Below are 15,896 nucleotides of genomic sequence, written 5' to 3'. Positions count from 1 at the left end.
ATGAATTGTTTAGGCTAATTTTTTTATTAAGTAAGAAGACAAAAACCTCAACTGGTTTCTAATTAAAAAACAGCCAGAATTTTTTTCCCTTGGTTTAAATGAACAAGTTAAGATCAAACTTAATATTTTACCACATTGTACTTACTAAAAAATTGTCATGCAAAATGTCAGTGGGCTATTTCAATAAAGGAACATCTTTTCTAGCCTGGATAAATTGAGATTCAAGATGAAATGAGGTATGTTACAAAGGGGCCTGACATGCATTTTGATACATTGAATGCTGAAGACACAAAGTAATACTTGATAGCAAGAAGTTTTAATTTAAATGAGACAGATTAAAAGGATAATGATGCAGTAGATACATAAAAATTACAAGTCAAAACAATAAACTGTGGCGCTTCCATATTCTCTTTTATTTCTATTTTTATTCTGTTGTGCTTGCATGCAGGTGAGGTAATAAATACTCTGAAGGAGGGGAATGGTAAGTGGACATTGTCAAAAATTAAGCTTGTCAGTACAAGTTTGCACGGACTGAAAGGGATTTTGAGGTGGGCTCTGAGATCTGCTATGCCTCTCGTGAACGTGACATTGGTCCCACATCAACAACCAGACTGACTCCACAGGAGCCATAGATTTTGAAAATCCAGTGTGGCAAGTCGTGTGAGCAGTATGAACACGTTTGAGAGGTAAAAAAGTGTTTGGTTAGGTAGGATGAGGGCATTGTGCATATTTTCCAGTCTAGATGAACAAAGATAAAGCAGAATCTGACTGTAAGTGATACAAAGGGAGCGGGGACTGTTGTCATCTCTCCGGGCCTGTTGAATGTGATGTACATTCTTCAGAGAATAAAGGCTGCAGGACGATTAATGTGCTTTAATCCCTGCAGCTTTGACAGCTGGGTGTTAGAGCTCCCTGACTGCTTTATTACACTTGAAACTAGTCAGGAACCTGGGAGGGACAGGGAGTTGACAATAGCTGCTCCTACAAGAATGCAGCTGCAGCCCCAGGGGTGCATCCTCCTTGCACCTCCCTCACATTCTCACCTTTGAGATTCAGGCTTGCTTTTGGTAAACCTGTTCCCAGCCCACCAGGAGAGGAGAGGTTTCCTTCCCTTGCTCCGTAAACAGACTGGAGGTTAGAGATAAAGACAAGATAGAAAGTGGTGGGAGATCTCAGATCTTCCTTGATGAGCAGCGCAGGCATTAGAATTCCACGTGCACCAGGTAAGGATTGCTCTGATAAATTTATCTACTCTTTAAAATTTCTCTACTCTGTGATGAATTTTAAAGGCACAGGAACGTTTCTGGGTGGTTTAGCAGTTTCTTTGTTTGGTTCCTTCTGTTTTGTTTTTGTAAGGAAAGCATATGAAGAGGATTGTAAGGGTTGCATGTAAGGTATTTCAAGGGTAGAATGTAGGACTTCTCTCACTTTTGGTTCTGGGCGTATCCCTGTAAATCCCTCGTGTTCCCTGCTCCCTATTTGGAGTTGCACTTCTGAAGTCCTTTGCTTTTTCCTAGTAGCCTGAGACACTGGAAGTCTTGGCAGCTGGCCTCCGGCATTGTGTGTCAGCATCCTTTATTGTATCTTCTCCTTAACCATCGCACTGGCTCTTATCTGCAGAGAATTATCCCTGGCCTACTTCTGAGAAGACAAAATGTTCCTGGTCTCACCATCCATTGCTGGGGAAGGCGATTTTATTTTCTCTTTTTTCTCTCTCTCTCTTTTTTTTTTTTTTTTTTTTTTTGTGTGTGTGTGTGTTAATAAAGAGAGGGGATTTAGAGAGGGGATTTAGAAATGAGAGGTGGTGTGAGAAGGGGAAGCTTTTTTTTTTAGGGGTTATTCCTGCACTCTGCCCAAGCAACGACATTTTCTACTTAATTGTGTTAAAAAAACTTGTCAATTGATTTGAGCAATTTTCAGGTTTGCACTGCTGGATATAGCTGTTAAATGAAACACTGAACCACAATGAAAATTCTCATATTTTTGAGACTGATCTTTACAAATAGCATTGACATTGCCTTGGGTGTTTTACTGATAAGAGAAAAAACACAAAGCAAAGCAAGCATCTCAGCACATAATTTATCAAATCAGTGGTAGATTAGGGAACAGTTTTTTAACCAGACAGAGAATTTTTCTTTGTGTCGAACAAAATTACTTGAAAATAAAAAAAGTTTTGAGAGTGAGCTGGTAATAAAAATTGTTTGCAGCTTCCATGTGAAGACATGATATTTAAATGTGACTCATTTAATAAGTCACAGCAACATTTTAATTAATTAAACAGCAAACATTTTTCAGTATTCTCCCTGGTTTCCTTTCCAAGCACCCTGTACAATTGTTGTCTCTTTGTCTCTTACCGAGGAAATCAAACAGATTTTTTTCCCTCTTTAAACGTGCACCCAAAACACGACCTCACTCCCTTGCACCATCACACTCATGCCTGGATTTTCTTGCTCAGCTGTGTAGGTGCTAGTGCAGGTTACAGAGGAACCTACAAAATGACAAAGTATTTTCTAATGCAGGGATCTTCAAAACAAAAATAATTCATATATATTGTAAGAATTCCCGAGACTGTATAGTAGACAAAAAACTTCTTTTCAAGAGAGAAGCTTCTCAAGGAAGAAAAACATTAGACAAATAAAGGCAAATAAGACATTCAGACTGCAGGAGGAGAGCAATCCAGGTAAGCTGATTAGACAAATTTAGCTGAAAGCCTACACTCACTTAATTACAATTACTATAGTTAGGACAGTGAAGATACAGAGAAATTGACAACTTTATACTGAAGCATGATGTCTTCTTTATAAATAGTAATTTTGCAGTTGCTCAAGTAATCACCCTCAATATTATTAATAAAAACACCATAACAAGATCAAAAGACATTAGTCAGGTTTCTGCCATGCTGAAAATATATTGACAATACTGATTCAGCAACTGCCAAGTTTATATGTAGGGAAGATTAAGATTCAAGTTGTCAAAGGTTTTCCACAGTAAAGAAGCCTACATCCTTTTAGTTATATTTCACCCAAACTAATAAAAATATATGGATGGTTATTTCAGTGTTAGGACAATCACATCTCCTAAAAAAAGTATCTCATCTTTTAATCTAACACCTGATGCAGTAGGGCCTGGCCACACTCAAAGAAGGATCAGCTAGAGCAGGGGGACACTAAATCCTCTATGGGGAGCATGCTCCAAAAAATTATTTCTTGCATTTAAATAGAATTTCCTGTGTTTCAGTTTGTGGTCATTGCCTCCTTTCCTGGGCAGCACTAAGAAGACTGGACTTTTGTCCTCTGTTCCCCCCACAGGATATCTGAACACATTGGTAAGGCACTCCTCACCTGAGAGATGCTCCAGTCCCTTGATCCCTTTGTGGCCCTTCACTGGTCCCACTCCAGTTCTGTTCTTGTTTCTGTTGAGCTGGGAAGGCCAGAGCTGGACACAGCTCTCTGGTTTCTCTCACCAGTGCTGAGTAGAGGGAAACAATTTTTTCCCTCAGTACCATTTTCCACATTGTCCTTCTCCATGTTGATTTGTGAAGGCCAAGTATAGATTAACCCTGAATGACACTCCCACAACATTTTAAATTTTGGTAGTTCAATTCAAAAATTAGAATTTACAGTACTCAAAACAGATATAAAGGAAGAAATGAAAACCATGTTTAATAGGCTTTTTCCAAAAACCACTTCAACCTCTCACACAGTCCTTAGTTTCAAGGCTTGTCAAGATGAGTTTGGGCAACTCTGATTTGACTTGGTGCTCACACAGTATGTGACTGAAGGATTTGTTAAGGCCAGTTAGAGTCCCAGCAAAACTTAAATTCCTTCAGTCTGGAGTGATCAAAAGGTGACTGACTGATCAAAGAAGTGACTCTTCTGCCATAACTGCTAAATGTTTGCCAGTCAGCAAAAAAGGGCTGTGCATTTTAATGAATGACCTCCTGAATCTTCTCTTTTCCCCCATATAATGAGAGCTTAAAGCAGCAAAATATTCCTCCTGAAAGCTTCTGAAAGCCTTTGGTTTAGAGATCCTTTTCTAACCAAATTTTACTTCATCCATCCATGGGACTGAGAATTATTGCTCGTAGTAGTAACATTGTTGTTAAGCTTAGGAACCTCAGTAACGAGCAGGATTCTGTGTTACCCTGCTCCACAGACCAACTAATATTGTATGGATTTCAGCTGAAGAAAAGAAGAAGAAGGTAAGTACAGAAAGATGAAGAAATATTGGGATCTACATGCAAAAATATGGAAATGTAACCCCACCTTTAACTTTTACAGAGTGCCCTGGAAAGAACTGGAATGTGGTATTTGAAACTGTGACATGCTGTCTATCCTCCCAGGGGTCCACAACAGAGTAAATTTTAAATTTTTTTGTGATGGATATTGTGAATCCTGATTCAGCCAGAAGTGCAAATAGAAAGTGCACCATCCATATAGAATAGCTTTGTCCCAGCCCTTCAGTGAGGCCCAGGATGTGCTCGTTGTCAGATGCCATTTTCTAAAATATCAAAGGTAATTCCAGCCATTATTTCTGAGGGGAGGGAAAGAGGATGATGAAAGTTTTCCTGGGATAATATGCTGCAGGCCCAGCTATGCACCCAGACTGTGCAGCCTCTCTTACTCTTTAGGAATCTGAAGAGTATGGCCAAAACCTAAGTACAAATCAGTCATTTTGGGTTACAGATTAATGCATTTCTCAGGTTACAGACTCCGCACACACCGAGGAAGGGATAACTCATTGGTGTTGAGTTGTAGTAATTACAAGGTCAAAGAGTTTCTAATTTTTATTCATTTTATATGAATAAAAATTAGAATTTACAGTACTCAAAACAGATATAAAGGAAGAAATGAAAACCATGTTTAATAGGCTTTTGCCAAAATTTACTTTAGGAAGAGTATCGGTACAAGGTGCAATGTTTCTCTAGAACTTGCTGATGCACTACAGATTTGTTTCTCTGTTTCATTTTGTTTCATTTTAGAAAAGTATTAGAAATGAAATTAATAACCAGGAAACAGCAACACTTCTAGGGCAGAAATTTATATTTAAATGTTTATGTTTGTCAACTATGAAATTAAACTGCAGTCTCAAACAGCCTAGGACTGCAGGGATCAGTCCTTGTTCTGGTATAATTTTATTTATGATTTGAATTAAAGTCTGCAGAGCTTGTATATAAATACTGTGAGTATCAACTAGGAAAAATAATTAAAATGGTTGAGGACATTTTATGTATTGAAAAATGCTGGATAAGAGACACTGCCTTCAAAGATATGTTAGATTCTTCATCTGGAATAAACTGTATCAGCTTTACAAATACTAGGAAATATTGCAGAACTTTTGCAGAAATATTGCAGAAATATTGCAGAATATTGTCAGCAGGAGCTGACAGACACCTCAGTAAATCTGGATCTTCAGATTGTAGTTCTGTGCTGATAATGAATCAAGAGCAGTATGTTGGTAGAAAAGGATCACATTGACTGCTTCCCTGAGACAGGTGAAGAAGATCTTCATCTATAGACAGGAATGGTATACTCCTATTTGTAGTTTTAGGCCTAGTTTTTAGTTCCAAATTTCAGGCGATGAGAAGTGAACAATAGGTCAGTACACAGAAGGGAGAAATAGCAAATGTCAGATGTCCAAAAATTCTCCCCTGATGAAAAGACAAGTGTTATTGAAGTACCCTGACTGAAGGAAAATGCCGAAAAACTAAAGTTTCTTCTTAAAACATGATGAGAAAGGAAGTGATTTTTCTTTAATATACATTGTTGAAAGTAAAGGAACTGATGTTCTTTGCAACAAGTTAGCAATATGGTTTCTAATATGGAGTAGAAAATGTAGCAGGGAATGCCAGCAGTGTCCAAGAAGCAGAGTGTCAAAGTCTCAGAAATAAAACGGGTTCTGTTGACTTGATAGTGGGTAGAGTGCAACAAAAACTGCTCATATCTAGGTATGGGTAATTATCACAGAGCTGTTGATTAAAGAGCATCTGTGTGGACAAAGGAGGAATGTTGTATGCAATATACTTGACATTTCATGATTTTTTTGGAGCCATCTCCCAGGTGTTGTTGTTTGGGTTCAGAGGGACTACAGGCAGGATCAGCAGGCTCTTAGATATTTGAAAATTGTCTGTAGCACAGGGCCAAGGGGCTGTAGTCAACAACTTAGTGTCTGCAGACAACTGGTAATGAAAACAATTCTCTAGGGTTGGTATTATTTAGTGTTTTCTGGAACAACCTGGGTGCTGCCACAGAATGTACGCTGGGCTAGTGTGGATAGCACAAAGTGAAGAAGGCTAGACAGGGCCAAAAGCAATATTATCAGACATAAGAGATGTTAATAAACCTGAGGTATGGGCTGACAGAAATTTTGTGCAGTTTGTTGAAGAGAAGTGCCAAGTTGAGCACATGAAGGCACTTGGATGCCATTGCCTCAGCATATCCAGGTGATGGCTGGTCTGACCTGGGCAGGACCTGGACAATGTGGTGGATTCTTTAACTGCTGTATCCTCCAGGACAAGCTGCTTTGTCCAGTGTGGAAACCCAGAGCACTGGGAATATTTCTCTGTCTTCTCTGGGGTGCCCTGACCCCCAGGGGAGCACTGACCTTGACCCTCATCCATGGAGAAAGCTTCCTAGACTTCAAGACAGACTAGAATCCACAAAAGTGTGGAATAGATTATAGAGAGCAGTGTAAGTATATCACTGGTGAGAAACTTAGGTTTTGGGATTTTTAGTATGTTGTGGATGGAAGCAAGATGGAGGGTACAGGGTGTCATCCTGGGTTTCTCCTTCATGCTTCTTCTTCATCCTTCTTCATGGGTTTGGGTGGCATTTTGTAATTGGGCAGAAAAGTCCCCATTGCAGCTCTTTGGGATCAGTTATTGGGTTTAAAGGGAAAATAATCTGGGTGTCAGTTCTCAATTGGATAGTTTAGTTTTAATAGACCTTGTAACAAGAGATAGCCATTTTGTGCCTTTTAATGAAAAGCTGCCAAACTCACAGTGGTGAGCCTGTTTTACTGATAAAAAAATAATAAAAACCCGAGTCCAAACATGAACTGCTGTCTCAAGTGCCTTCAGTCCAGCCCCAGAGAAACCAACAACTGGTACTGCCACGGTCCAGAGCATGACCATGAATAAATCCCTGTAAGTGCGTGGGGTTCCCAACTGGAATTTTTCTGTTTTCCAACCAAATATTGCTGTAACAAGAACAGAGCACAGCAGCAGTGTCTGGAGTCCCTAACAAAAGGCAGATAGCCATTTTTCAGAGCTGGCTTCCTCCAGAAACACATAGCCCAAGACAATATTCAATAAATTCCTACAAGGATGCTCACACTAGGTTTGCACTTGGAAAATTATGCCCCAGAGAGACAATTTGGACAAGGCAGCGCTTCAGCTGCTTTTAAGTACTAGCAGCCCTGTAAGGGTTGGCAGAGTTCAGATGAAAACCTAGTGCCCAGCCCAGCCCTGCACGAGCCCAGGCAACCAGAGGAGCTCCTCAGCCTCAGCTGTGCAAAAAATGTGGGGCTCACAATTCTTCCTGGATTCCTCTTTCTAGCTTAATCAAGGGACAGTGCATCATGAGATCTGCGCTGCTTCAATCAAATGCCAGTTTAGAAAGAGGAGAAAGGATTTGAGAGTAGCAAAGCTCCTGAGCATCCTGCAGGCTGGGGGTGCTGAGTAGCTGGTTTGCTGTTTACTGTGTCTCTACCAGAATGCAGGAGCAGATTTGCATGGAGTGCTGCTGAGCTCAGAGCTCCACAGGCCACCCTGGAACACTTGTTTGTTAGAGCACTCTTTTGTGTTTTCCTCAGAGAAGCCAGAAATGCTGCAGCCATGGCCAGAATGCTCAACATGGTTGCCCTTGCCCCCCTTACAGGTTATCGACCCTGTCCCTTTTCTCCCATATCCTATAAAAGCTTCATGTGAAGAACTTGGTTATTTCATTAGCTTCCCAACACCCCAAACCTGATCTAGGAGTTCCTCCAGCCTTTTTTTCCTGAACCTATTCAGCTATACCAGCTGTCCCAGCTGTGCAGCAAGCCTGCAAGACTTCAGCTCGTGCATGGAGTGATGGGGATGAGGCCAGGTGAGCCTTCCTCCCAGCAGAGACTCGGACAACATACCTACAAGACAATTTTTGGAAGATTTTGCCTCTCCATGGATCATCTGATGTGTAAGCCACTCTGTGTGAGTGGCAAACTGCATCCTCAAAGGGCAGCCTAAGATGCTGGACCATGACAGAGGTCTTTTCTTGATTTATCAGTCCCTGTGTATTTTCCAAATTTGGCAGCAAGAAGGAAGCTGGAAACAGCCCAAGCCAGGGCAACAGCCCAAACTCTTATCTCTGACCAGCTGCAGTGGTTAAATCAAAAGATGAGAATGGGTCTCTCCACCTCTAACTCTCTGAATTAGCAGGGAAAGGCAGGGAAAATACTAAATTAGTTATCAGTGCATCAGTCATTAAACAAAATTTGTGGTATTTACTAATTTTCCTTGGAGAGCATAAAGCATTTCTGCACTTATGCTACTGCCAGAAGATTCCGTCCAAATGGTAAATCCACACATGCAAATATTGATTTTTGTGCCTCAGTCTCAAAACCAGAGCTTTCTGTGATTAAAACATTTCTTACCAAAATGGTGTGTGCTATTTTACTATAATGGTGTGGTCTATTTCAGTAAGCACAGCTTCCTAGCATGGCCTAGGTGCTGAACTGAAGGTGTGGTGTGTGGGCATGGGGGGACAGGGAACAAAGACCACTGGGGTGGATTTAGCAGCTCAAGGCCTGCCAAAGAAGTCAGATCTTGTGCAGTTTACAGTCCTAGCTGGAGGCAGGTCCCAGCTGATCCCATCTCCATGCTGTGGGAGTTGAGTACTCTCCATCCAGGTTCTTTCAGATATTACATGAGGAGGGTTTAATGTTTAATTTCAAATTTTCCTAATGAGCGTATTTGATGTTAGATTGTGGTTTTAATTAGCAGAAGGATACTGTACTGAAATTTCAGCCAAGCATAATAAAGCATTTGCAACAGACAGTTGAATCACTATAGAAACAAAATTCTCAGTACTGGTGTTTATATGCTCAATAGCAATGCTGCTGCCCCTGCCCAGTCCTTGGGAGGGAATAGGTTGGTTGAAATCATCTCTAGCCTGTTACTATCTCCAAACTTTTCCATTTATTTTCCAGTTTTCACAAGTTATATTGGGCTGGTTCACGTGTACATGGCCCATCCTCCCCACCCCTCATTTTCATCTAGCTTGCTCAGGAAGAAGTCAGTTTTTGCTGATCCTCTGAGGAAATCTGATGACCCACTGCAGCTCTCTTGTCTGAAGCCATGGTAACGCCTCCATCTCCCTGATGTTGAAATAAGCACAGTTTTCTTTTCAGTGCCTTATTCCTCCAGCTCCTGATGGTTCTGCCCTTCTCCTCCGAGCTCTCCTCTCCTGTGGGAATATGCTGCTCCATCAAAAGTGCTCAGGTTTTCAGTGCAAGGGAAGATTTTATTTCTTTCCTCCAGATGAGATCAGTGTTTTCAGCATGGCAGATGACCAGGGCATGAATACAGAGCAAAGCAGGATCTGTACACCCTGCCTCATCCGCAGAGGGCTTGGGGAGTTTCCATTCTGCCCTGGAGAGTGACACAGAACATTTTGAAGGGGGGAAGAAGCACCAGCTGCCAGTGGGTGGAAAATAAGGAAAACGAAAACTTGTACAATACTTAAATTCAAAATTATTAGTTTGAAAGTACAAACATACTTCCAGAATTTTATTCGTGTATATCCTTAAAATATGATGTCTGGCAATATATTTTTTTGACTAATATAGACCTAAATTCAAAGTAGCATATAATGAATGATTTTTTTAAATTTTAACACTTTAAGGAGTACACAGAAATTATGTTTTCCTTTAATACATAAAAGGATAAGAGAAGAACAACATTATTTCGAGATCAATATTTCAGCTGTGCCAGCTCAGGATGTTATTACATGATGACATTTGGAATGTCCTAAGACCACCCCTGACATCCACAGAAGATGATCCAGAATATCTTTTGTTTCCAATATTGATATACATATACACACACACACACACACAAAAGAAGGAAGAAAGCAGAAAGCCTAATCTATAGTAAAAAGCAGAGTGATTTTTCTTTTTTTGCTAATCAAGGGGCAGAAATTTCAGTCTATAGTTATACTAAAGGTCATTTTGCAAAAAATTAAAACCCAAAAATTACCCCACTGCAGTAGCTCAAAATGAGCAAAATTAGCAGAAGTCACATACTAATATAACATTAATAATATTTTAAAAATTCTATTCCACCTTCTGGTTAATATGTGATTACAGGCAAAAGGTTGCTGATGTAAAACTGGAATATTTAAGGAATGGGAGGTGAAGATCAAAATAAAGAAACCAATAAAATTAATATTATTATGAAAAATTATTTAAAGTTGGTAAGAGATCTGAAATCGTTAAAAATCGTGAAACAAAGTTTATAGCACTTTGAATACAAATTAACCAAGAGTATTAATAAAAGACATAATGAAAATAGTGAGAATTTGAAGTAATTCACACCAACCCCTGCCAGTGCTACAAAATATAACACGCGCAGATATGCAAATGGTTTATACAAATCTGAGGGGGGGAAGCTTTCCGACTGTATGAACACGTACATCGATGGAATTTTTTTCCTGGAGGAGGTTTATTCCTTGCTTTGCTTGCCGGACTTTACAGCGCCCTAAACGGGTAACAGCGAGCGATGCTCCAGCATCGGTGACGCAGCGGGGAAAAGGGGCGGGAACCCCACCCCTCCCTCTGCAGTCCTCAACCAGGTCGGACCAAACCCCATAAAAGCCGCGGCGCGGGCGGTGCCGGCCCATACCGGCGGTGTCGGCAGCAGCAGCGGGACTCTCGTCATGTCTGGCCGGGGCAAGGGCGGCAAGGGGCTCGGCAAGGGCGGCGCTAAGCGCCACCGCAAGGTGCTGCGCGACAACATCCAGGGCATCACCAAGCCGGCCATCCGCCGCCTGGCTCGGCGCGGCGGCGTCAAGCGCATCTCGGGGCTCATCTACGAGGAGACGCGTGGCGTGCTCAAGGTCTTCCTGGAGAACGTCATCCGCGACGCCGTCACCTACACGGAGCACGCCAAGAGGAAGACAGTCACGGCCATGGACGTGGTCTACGCCCTCAAGCGCCAGGGTCGCACTCTCTACGGCTTCGGCGGCTAAAGCCTCGCCTTTCTGTCTGACCGCTACCAAAAAAATCAAAAAGGCTCTTTTAAGAGCCGCACACCTGAACAGAAAAAGAGCTGTGTTGCTTTAGAAGTGGCGTGTTAAAGTCTTCCAAATTTTTAAGATTTTTAACTCATTAGTATGTTATAAGATCGTGTGACTTTTAACCCCTTATCAAGAGAGTATTCTCGCTGCTAATAGACAGAAAGCCGTCTTAGTGATTTAAACGTCCTATATTTAGGGCAATGTACTTGAAAAGAAAGCTAAAAAATTCGCAAAGCAACCTAAGCGCGTAGCCCCCTGTTTTGTGCAGACGGCTGTAGGGTACCTATGGAGGCGTCTCATCTGAGAGACGATTTTCCCCCTCATTGTGTAAACAGTAGAAGTGGATACCTATTTATATTTAAATAACGTCGATTGTAATGCAACATTAGAGGTATCACCTCCCTAAGTCCCCTCTCAATGTTCAAAAAAGGGCCCCTTTGTTCTCAGAATGACGTGTGTAGGAAATTACCATTCATTTTTTGTGCTTTCGCTGTGTTTACGGTTAGGAATACACTTTTAATTCAGGGTGCCAGAGGTGTGACAGTTTCTGCCTTTCACCTGGGAGCTCTTCTGCGATCGGGCTCCAACGACAGCGCACCCGAGTAGGGAAATATTGCACATATGTACAGTGAGGAAAAAGGAAAATCACCTGACAGCACATTGTGATTCAGCAGCAACCTAAGGATGCTTTGCATGCTGAAAGATCCGGTCATTTGAAACCACTCTCCTTTGGATTAGAAAACTTACATTTGCAATTCATGTTGATCTCCAAAACATTTACCCTGCCAGATGAAAGTTACACAAAGTGGAACCCAACCTCTCCCACCAAAACTCCCTCACAATACACAACTCCACGCACCCCATAGTAACGAAAATCCAAGGCCCAAAAATACTGGTAGGATTCCTATTTAAGAAAAAAAAAATCAATTAGAGAAAAAAAAAACATGAATTTTTTATGCATTAAGATCAGCATAATTTGCGATTTCTCTTTTCCCGTTAGAACATTTCTCGGAAAAGGGCTCATTTTTGAGGGAGTCCGTACAAACTGCGATAGCGAACCGCCCACCCTTGGAACAGGAGCGGCGGGGCCGAGACCCGGGGGGGGTTGGGGGGGTTTGAGCGCGGGCAGCCGTTGGTGAAGGCGCGCTCGCGGCGGGCTTTTCGAAATTGAAAGCACCCAATGGCAGCGCCGCATTCCTGGCAGCCAATCAGGGAGCGGTGCAGGCTATAAAAGCGGCTGCGGCAGCGCCCTGAGTTCATTCAATTTCTTCCTTTCAGCTCCCGCGGGTCTTGTTGTGTCCCGGCAGCCATGGCGCGCACGAAGCAGACGGCGCGGAAGTCGACGGGCGGCAAGGCGCCCCGCAAGCAGCTGGCCACCAAGGCTGCCCGCAAGAGCGCGCCGGCCACGGGCGGCGTCAAGAAGCCGCACCGCTACCGGCCCGGCACGGTGGCGCTGCGCGAGATCCGGCGCTACCAGAAGTCCACGGAGCTGCTGATCCGCAAGCTGCCCTTCCAGCGGCTGGTGCGCGAGATCGCGCAGGACTTCAAGACCGACCTGCGCTTCCAGAGCTCGGCCGTCATGGCGCTGCAGGAGGCCAGCGAGGCCTACCTGGTGGGGCTCTTCGAGGACACCAACCTGTGCGCCATCCACGCCAAGCGCGTCACCATCATGCCCAAGGACATCCAGCTGGCCCGCCGCATCCGCGGAGAGCGCGCCTGAGCTCCCTGCCCCGGCTGCACTCGCTGTGGTCCTGAATTATTCCTCCCACGCCCTAAAGGCTCTTTTAAGAGCCACTACATTGCACAAGAGAGTTGAAGCACTGCCTTCCTTATACTTAAGAGACAGCGTTTCGGAAGTTTTCAAAAGTTATTGCAATTCCAATGTAAGCATCCCAGTAATTTTAAGTACTTAAGCTGCTTTCCTGTTTTTGTAGGGTTGCATGCTGTTCTAGTGAGGTGCTTCCTAAGCCCATTCAACTGCACAGAATAAGGAAATTGCACAAAGCAAATGACTGTTAAATTCAACAAATGGAAAATATACTAGGTCAGACAGCTGGCACCTATTTTTCCCTGCCCCTTTTCCCTCTCCCCCCACTCCCAACTTGATACTTTCTGTAAAAACTATTTGGAATAATTTAGCTTTACTTTAAACCATACTGGAAGGTATAACCTGTGTTAGCATTGGAAGAAAGACATTATCAAGTTTCAAACAGCTTTTTATTAAGTATTATGGTATTTATTAAGTATATATATATATTTTTACATAGTTTATATATAAATATGTATAGTTTTATAAAGTTTATATATAGTTTTATTAAGTATTATACACAGATACGCTTTTACTGTGATTGTACTTGTGAAATTTTAACTGGATATCTCAACTCTCCCTCTATCATGCGACTAAAAGAGGAGTGCTAAGATTATAAACTCAATGATAGGATTAAAAATTGAGAAATTCAATAATTTAGTCTAATTGCTTTTTTTCTTTTGGGTGGGGGGCGTGGGTGAGTTTATGTGTGTTAAGTCTGAAGATAGGCTGGAGAAGATGACAATGAGTATCTGGAAAGGCAAAGAGAATCTGGTGGCTGGTTGTTTCTGATGTCTCCTCTCCTATTTTCCCAACACATGGAGACCAGTGGTGCAGAGAAAGTTTTGTGGCTTCTGCTTGGGGCCCCATCAGCTGAGGAAAAGAAAGCAGCTGTCAGGCTTGGCAGATTCAGCCAAGGGGAGGCCTGTGGGAAATAGGCTCATGCAGCTCTGAGCGTGGTTAAAGACAAGGGGTTTGTATTTGATGACAAGAAAACTGAGTCAGAAGAGGAACGTGCACAGGGACATCAAAGGCCAACACTTAGCAGAATTCAGTTGATTCAATAAAACTTTGTAGTCAGGAAGTTACAGTTGGCCTTTAGTTCAATTTCTGGTTGTGCCAAGTCTTACAGACTGTCACTCTTTTAGTATTTTAGAGAGGTCAACTTTTCTACAAATTCACAAATAAAGCACTGAGATTTCTATTGATTTTGCTTCTTTGCTGTCACATCTTTTTCCTCTGTCCTTGACAATGGACTCCAGCCTCTCCAAAACCCTTCTGTAAATGTTACCAGCCAAATTATTCTGAAATTAAAATTCAAGTATTTGAGTATGGCATGTGGGGAACCCTGTAAGTGGATTCATATGGTATTTTTCTGAAACAATACCCACGAGGCAACCAAGGTATATACAAGAAATACTCATAGCATAGTGATGTAGGTATGAAAGTAAATATAAATGAATTTTTGTAAATGTTATATAACTGTATGAACACCTTCATATTTTCTTTTTCCATTCATAAATTTCAGATCCATCCATCTCTTTCTCATCCCCCTCTGCCTCAGCACCATCTGGAATGTTTCCCTGCAGTTCCAATATTATATGGTGTATTAAATAATAGAAACTGTTTCACAGCTGGTACTAAATGATCACTCTGAGTCTCCTTTAGTTGAAATGGTTTTATTATCTTTTATTCTTTTGTTTGTGTGTCACCACTTGGAGAGTTGGGTGAGAATTTACATATGGCAGTGCTCCTACTGGAAAAGTACAGAGACTGTCCCTAAGTGTAGCTTAAAAGGAATTCTATTATTGTAATATTAAAATTAACAATTTATCTGCCTACTCTCTAAGACTTCAGTAGCCTCCATCCTGATACTAGTTGTTGCTACAAACTTGCAATTCATAACTGACTCAAACTTCGTGACCTGGCCCAACTTCGAGGGTAGCACAGGTTAAAAAGGCTAAAACCTTAGAAGTGTTACAACTGTAAATAAAGAGGCAGGGGTCACTGGTGCCTGCTTATAGTGCACACCCAGGCTCTATAAAGAGCCTTCCCTGATTCCAGTCTATGGAAACTGCTCCCAGAAGTGAATGAGGAAATTATTCATTATGACTGGGATGTTGTTAATATGTTCTCAGTGACCTCCAGTAAAATTGCTAAAAGGGACTGGTAGGATCTTAGAGCATTAACATGGTGCTGCTTGTTGGAAATAATAGAGTTCATTGATTTATTTATTTTTCCTAGTTAGTGTTAACATGCTCTGTTTCAACTGAAGCAGAAGGAAGAAAGAAAGGCTGAGGTTATCCTTTCGTATATTCTTTTCTCTGACTTTTAAAAGAACATGGAACTTTTATGGCCTACTGAAACATTTCCTTCTCTCTCCAGGTTTTTAGTTACAATTTTCTCATCACTTCATGTGGTTTAATCAAGATAAGGAGAAGTCTTCATCATGCTTCACGATACAACTCTCCTTCCATTCCAACCTTGTTCCAAAACCAGGCCATGATGATCAATAAATTCATTCAGGGGGCTTTATGTGGGAGGAAGAAAAAAGAAGGGAGAAAATTAAAAAGGCATAAGAGGCAGAGCCCCCCAAACAAATCTTTATCCTATCTGACTGACAAACTCAGCAAGTCTTTCTGCTTTCTTTTCCCAGCCACCCAAGTGCTGTCTGTGGCAGACAGGGTCTGTAGCTCAGCATCTCTGAGCAGGCAAACGGGGCCCAGAAGCCTCTAAAGAGAGCAGGTGGCCACTCTGGCTTCTAACAGCTGCCTTCAAGTGCTCCCCAGTCCTCAGGACTGTGGCATCCCAAGTAC

General features: G+C 42.0%; 2 protein-coding genes across 2 annotated transcripts; both read left to right on the top strand.

Annotated features, from left to right (window-relative positions):
• Positions 1-10,888: 10,888 nt before the first annotated feature.
• LOC136556988 (histone H4) lies at positions 10,889-11,281 on the top strand. Its single transcript, XM_066550486.1, has one exon. It carries the CDS (start codon positions 10,914-10,916, stop codon positions 11,223-11,225), a length of 312 nt encoding a protein of 103 aa, XP_066406583.1. The 5' UTR covers positions 10,889-10,913; the 3' UTR covers positions 11,226-11,281.
• A 1,301-nt stretch (positions 11,282-12,582) lies between these two features.
• On the top strand, positions 12,583-12,998 carry LOC136556900 (histone H3). Its single transcript, XM_066550325.1, has one exon. The coding sequence runs from the start codon at positions 12,583-12,585 to the stop codon at positions 12,991-12,993; it is 411 nt and encodes a 136-aa protein (XP_066406422.1). The 3' UTR covers positions 12,994-12,998.
• The last annotated feature ends 2,898 nt before the right edge of the window (positions 12,999-15,896 follow it).

The sequence above is a fragment of the Molothrus aeneus genome, chromosome 5, assembly GCF_037042795.1.
Source record: "Molothrus aeneus isolate 106 chromosome 5, BPBGC_Maene_1.0, whole genome shotgun sequence".
In the NCBI taxonomy this organism is placed as follows: domain Eukaryota; kingdom Metazoa; phylum Chordata; class Aves; order Passeriformes; family Icteridae; genus Molothrus; species Molothrus aeneus.
Note: the sequence above shows the minus strand (reverse complement) of the source record. Positions and strands in the feature narration are given on the sequence as shown.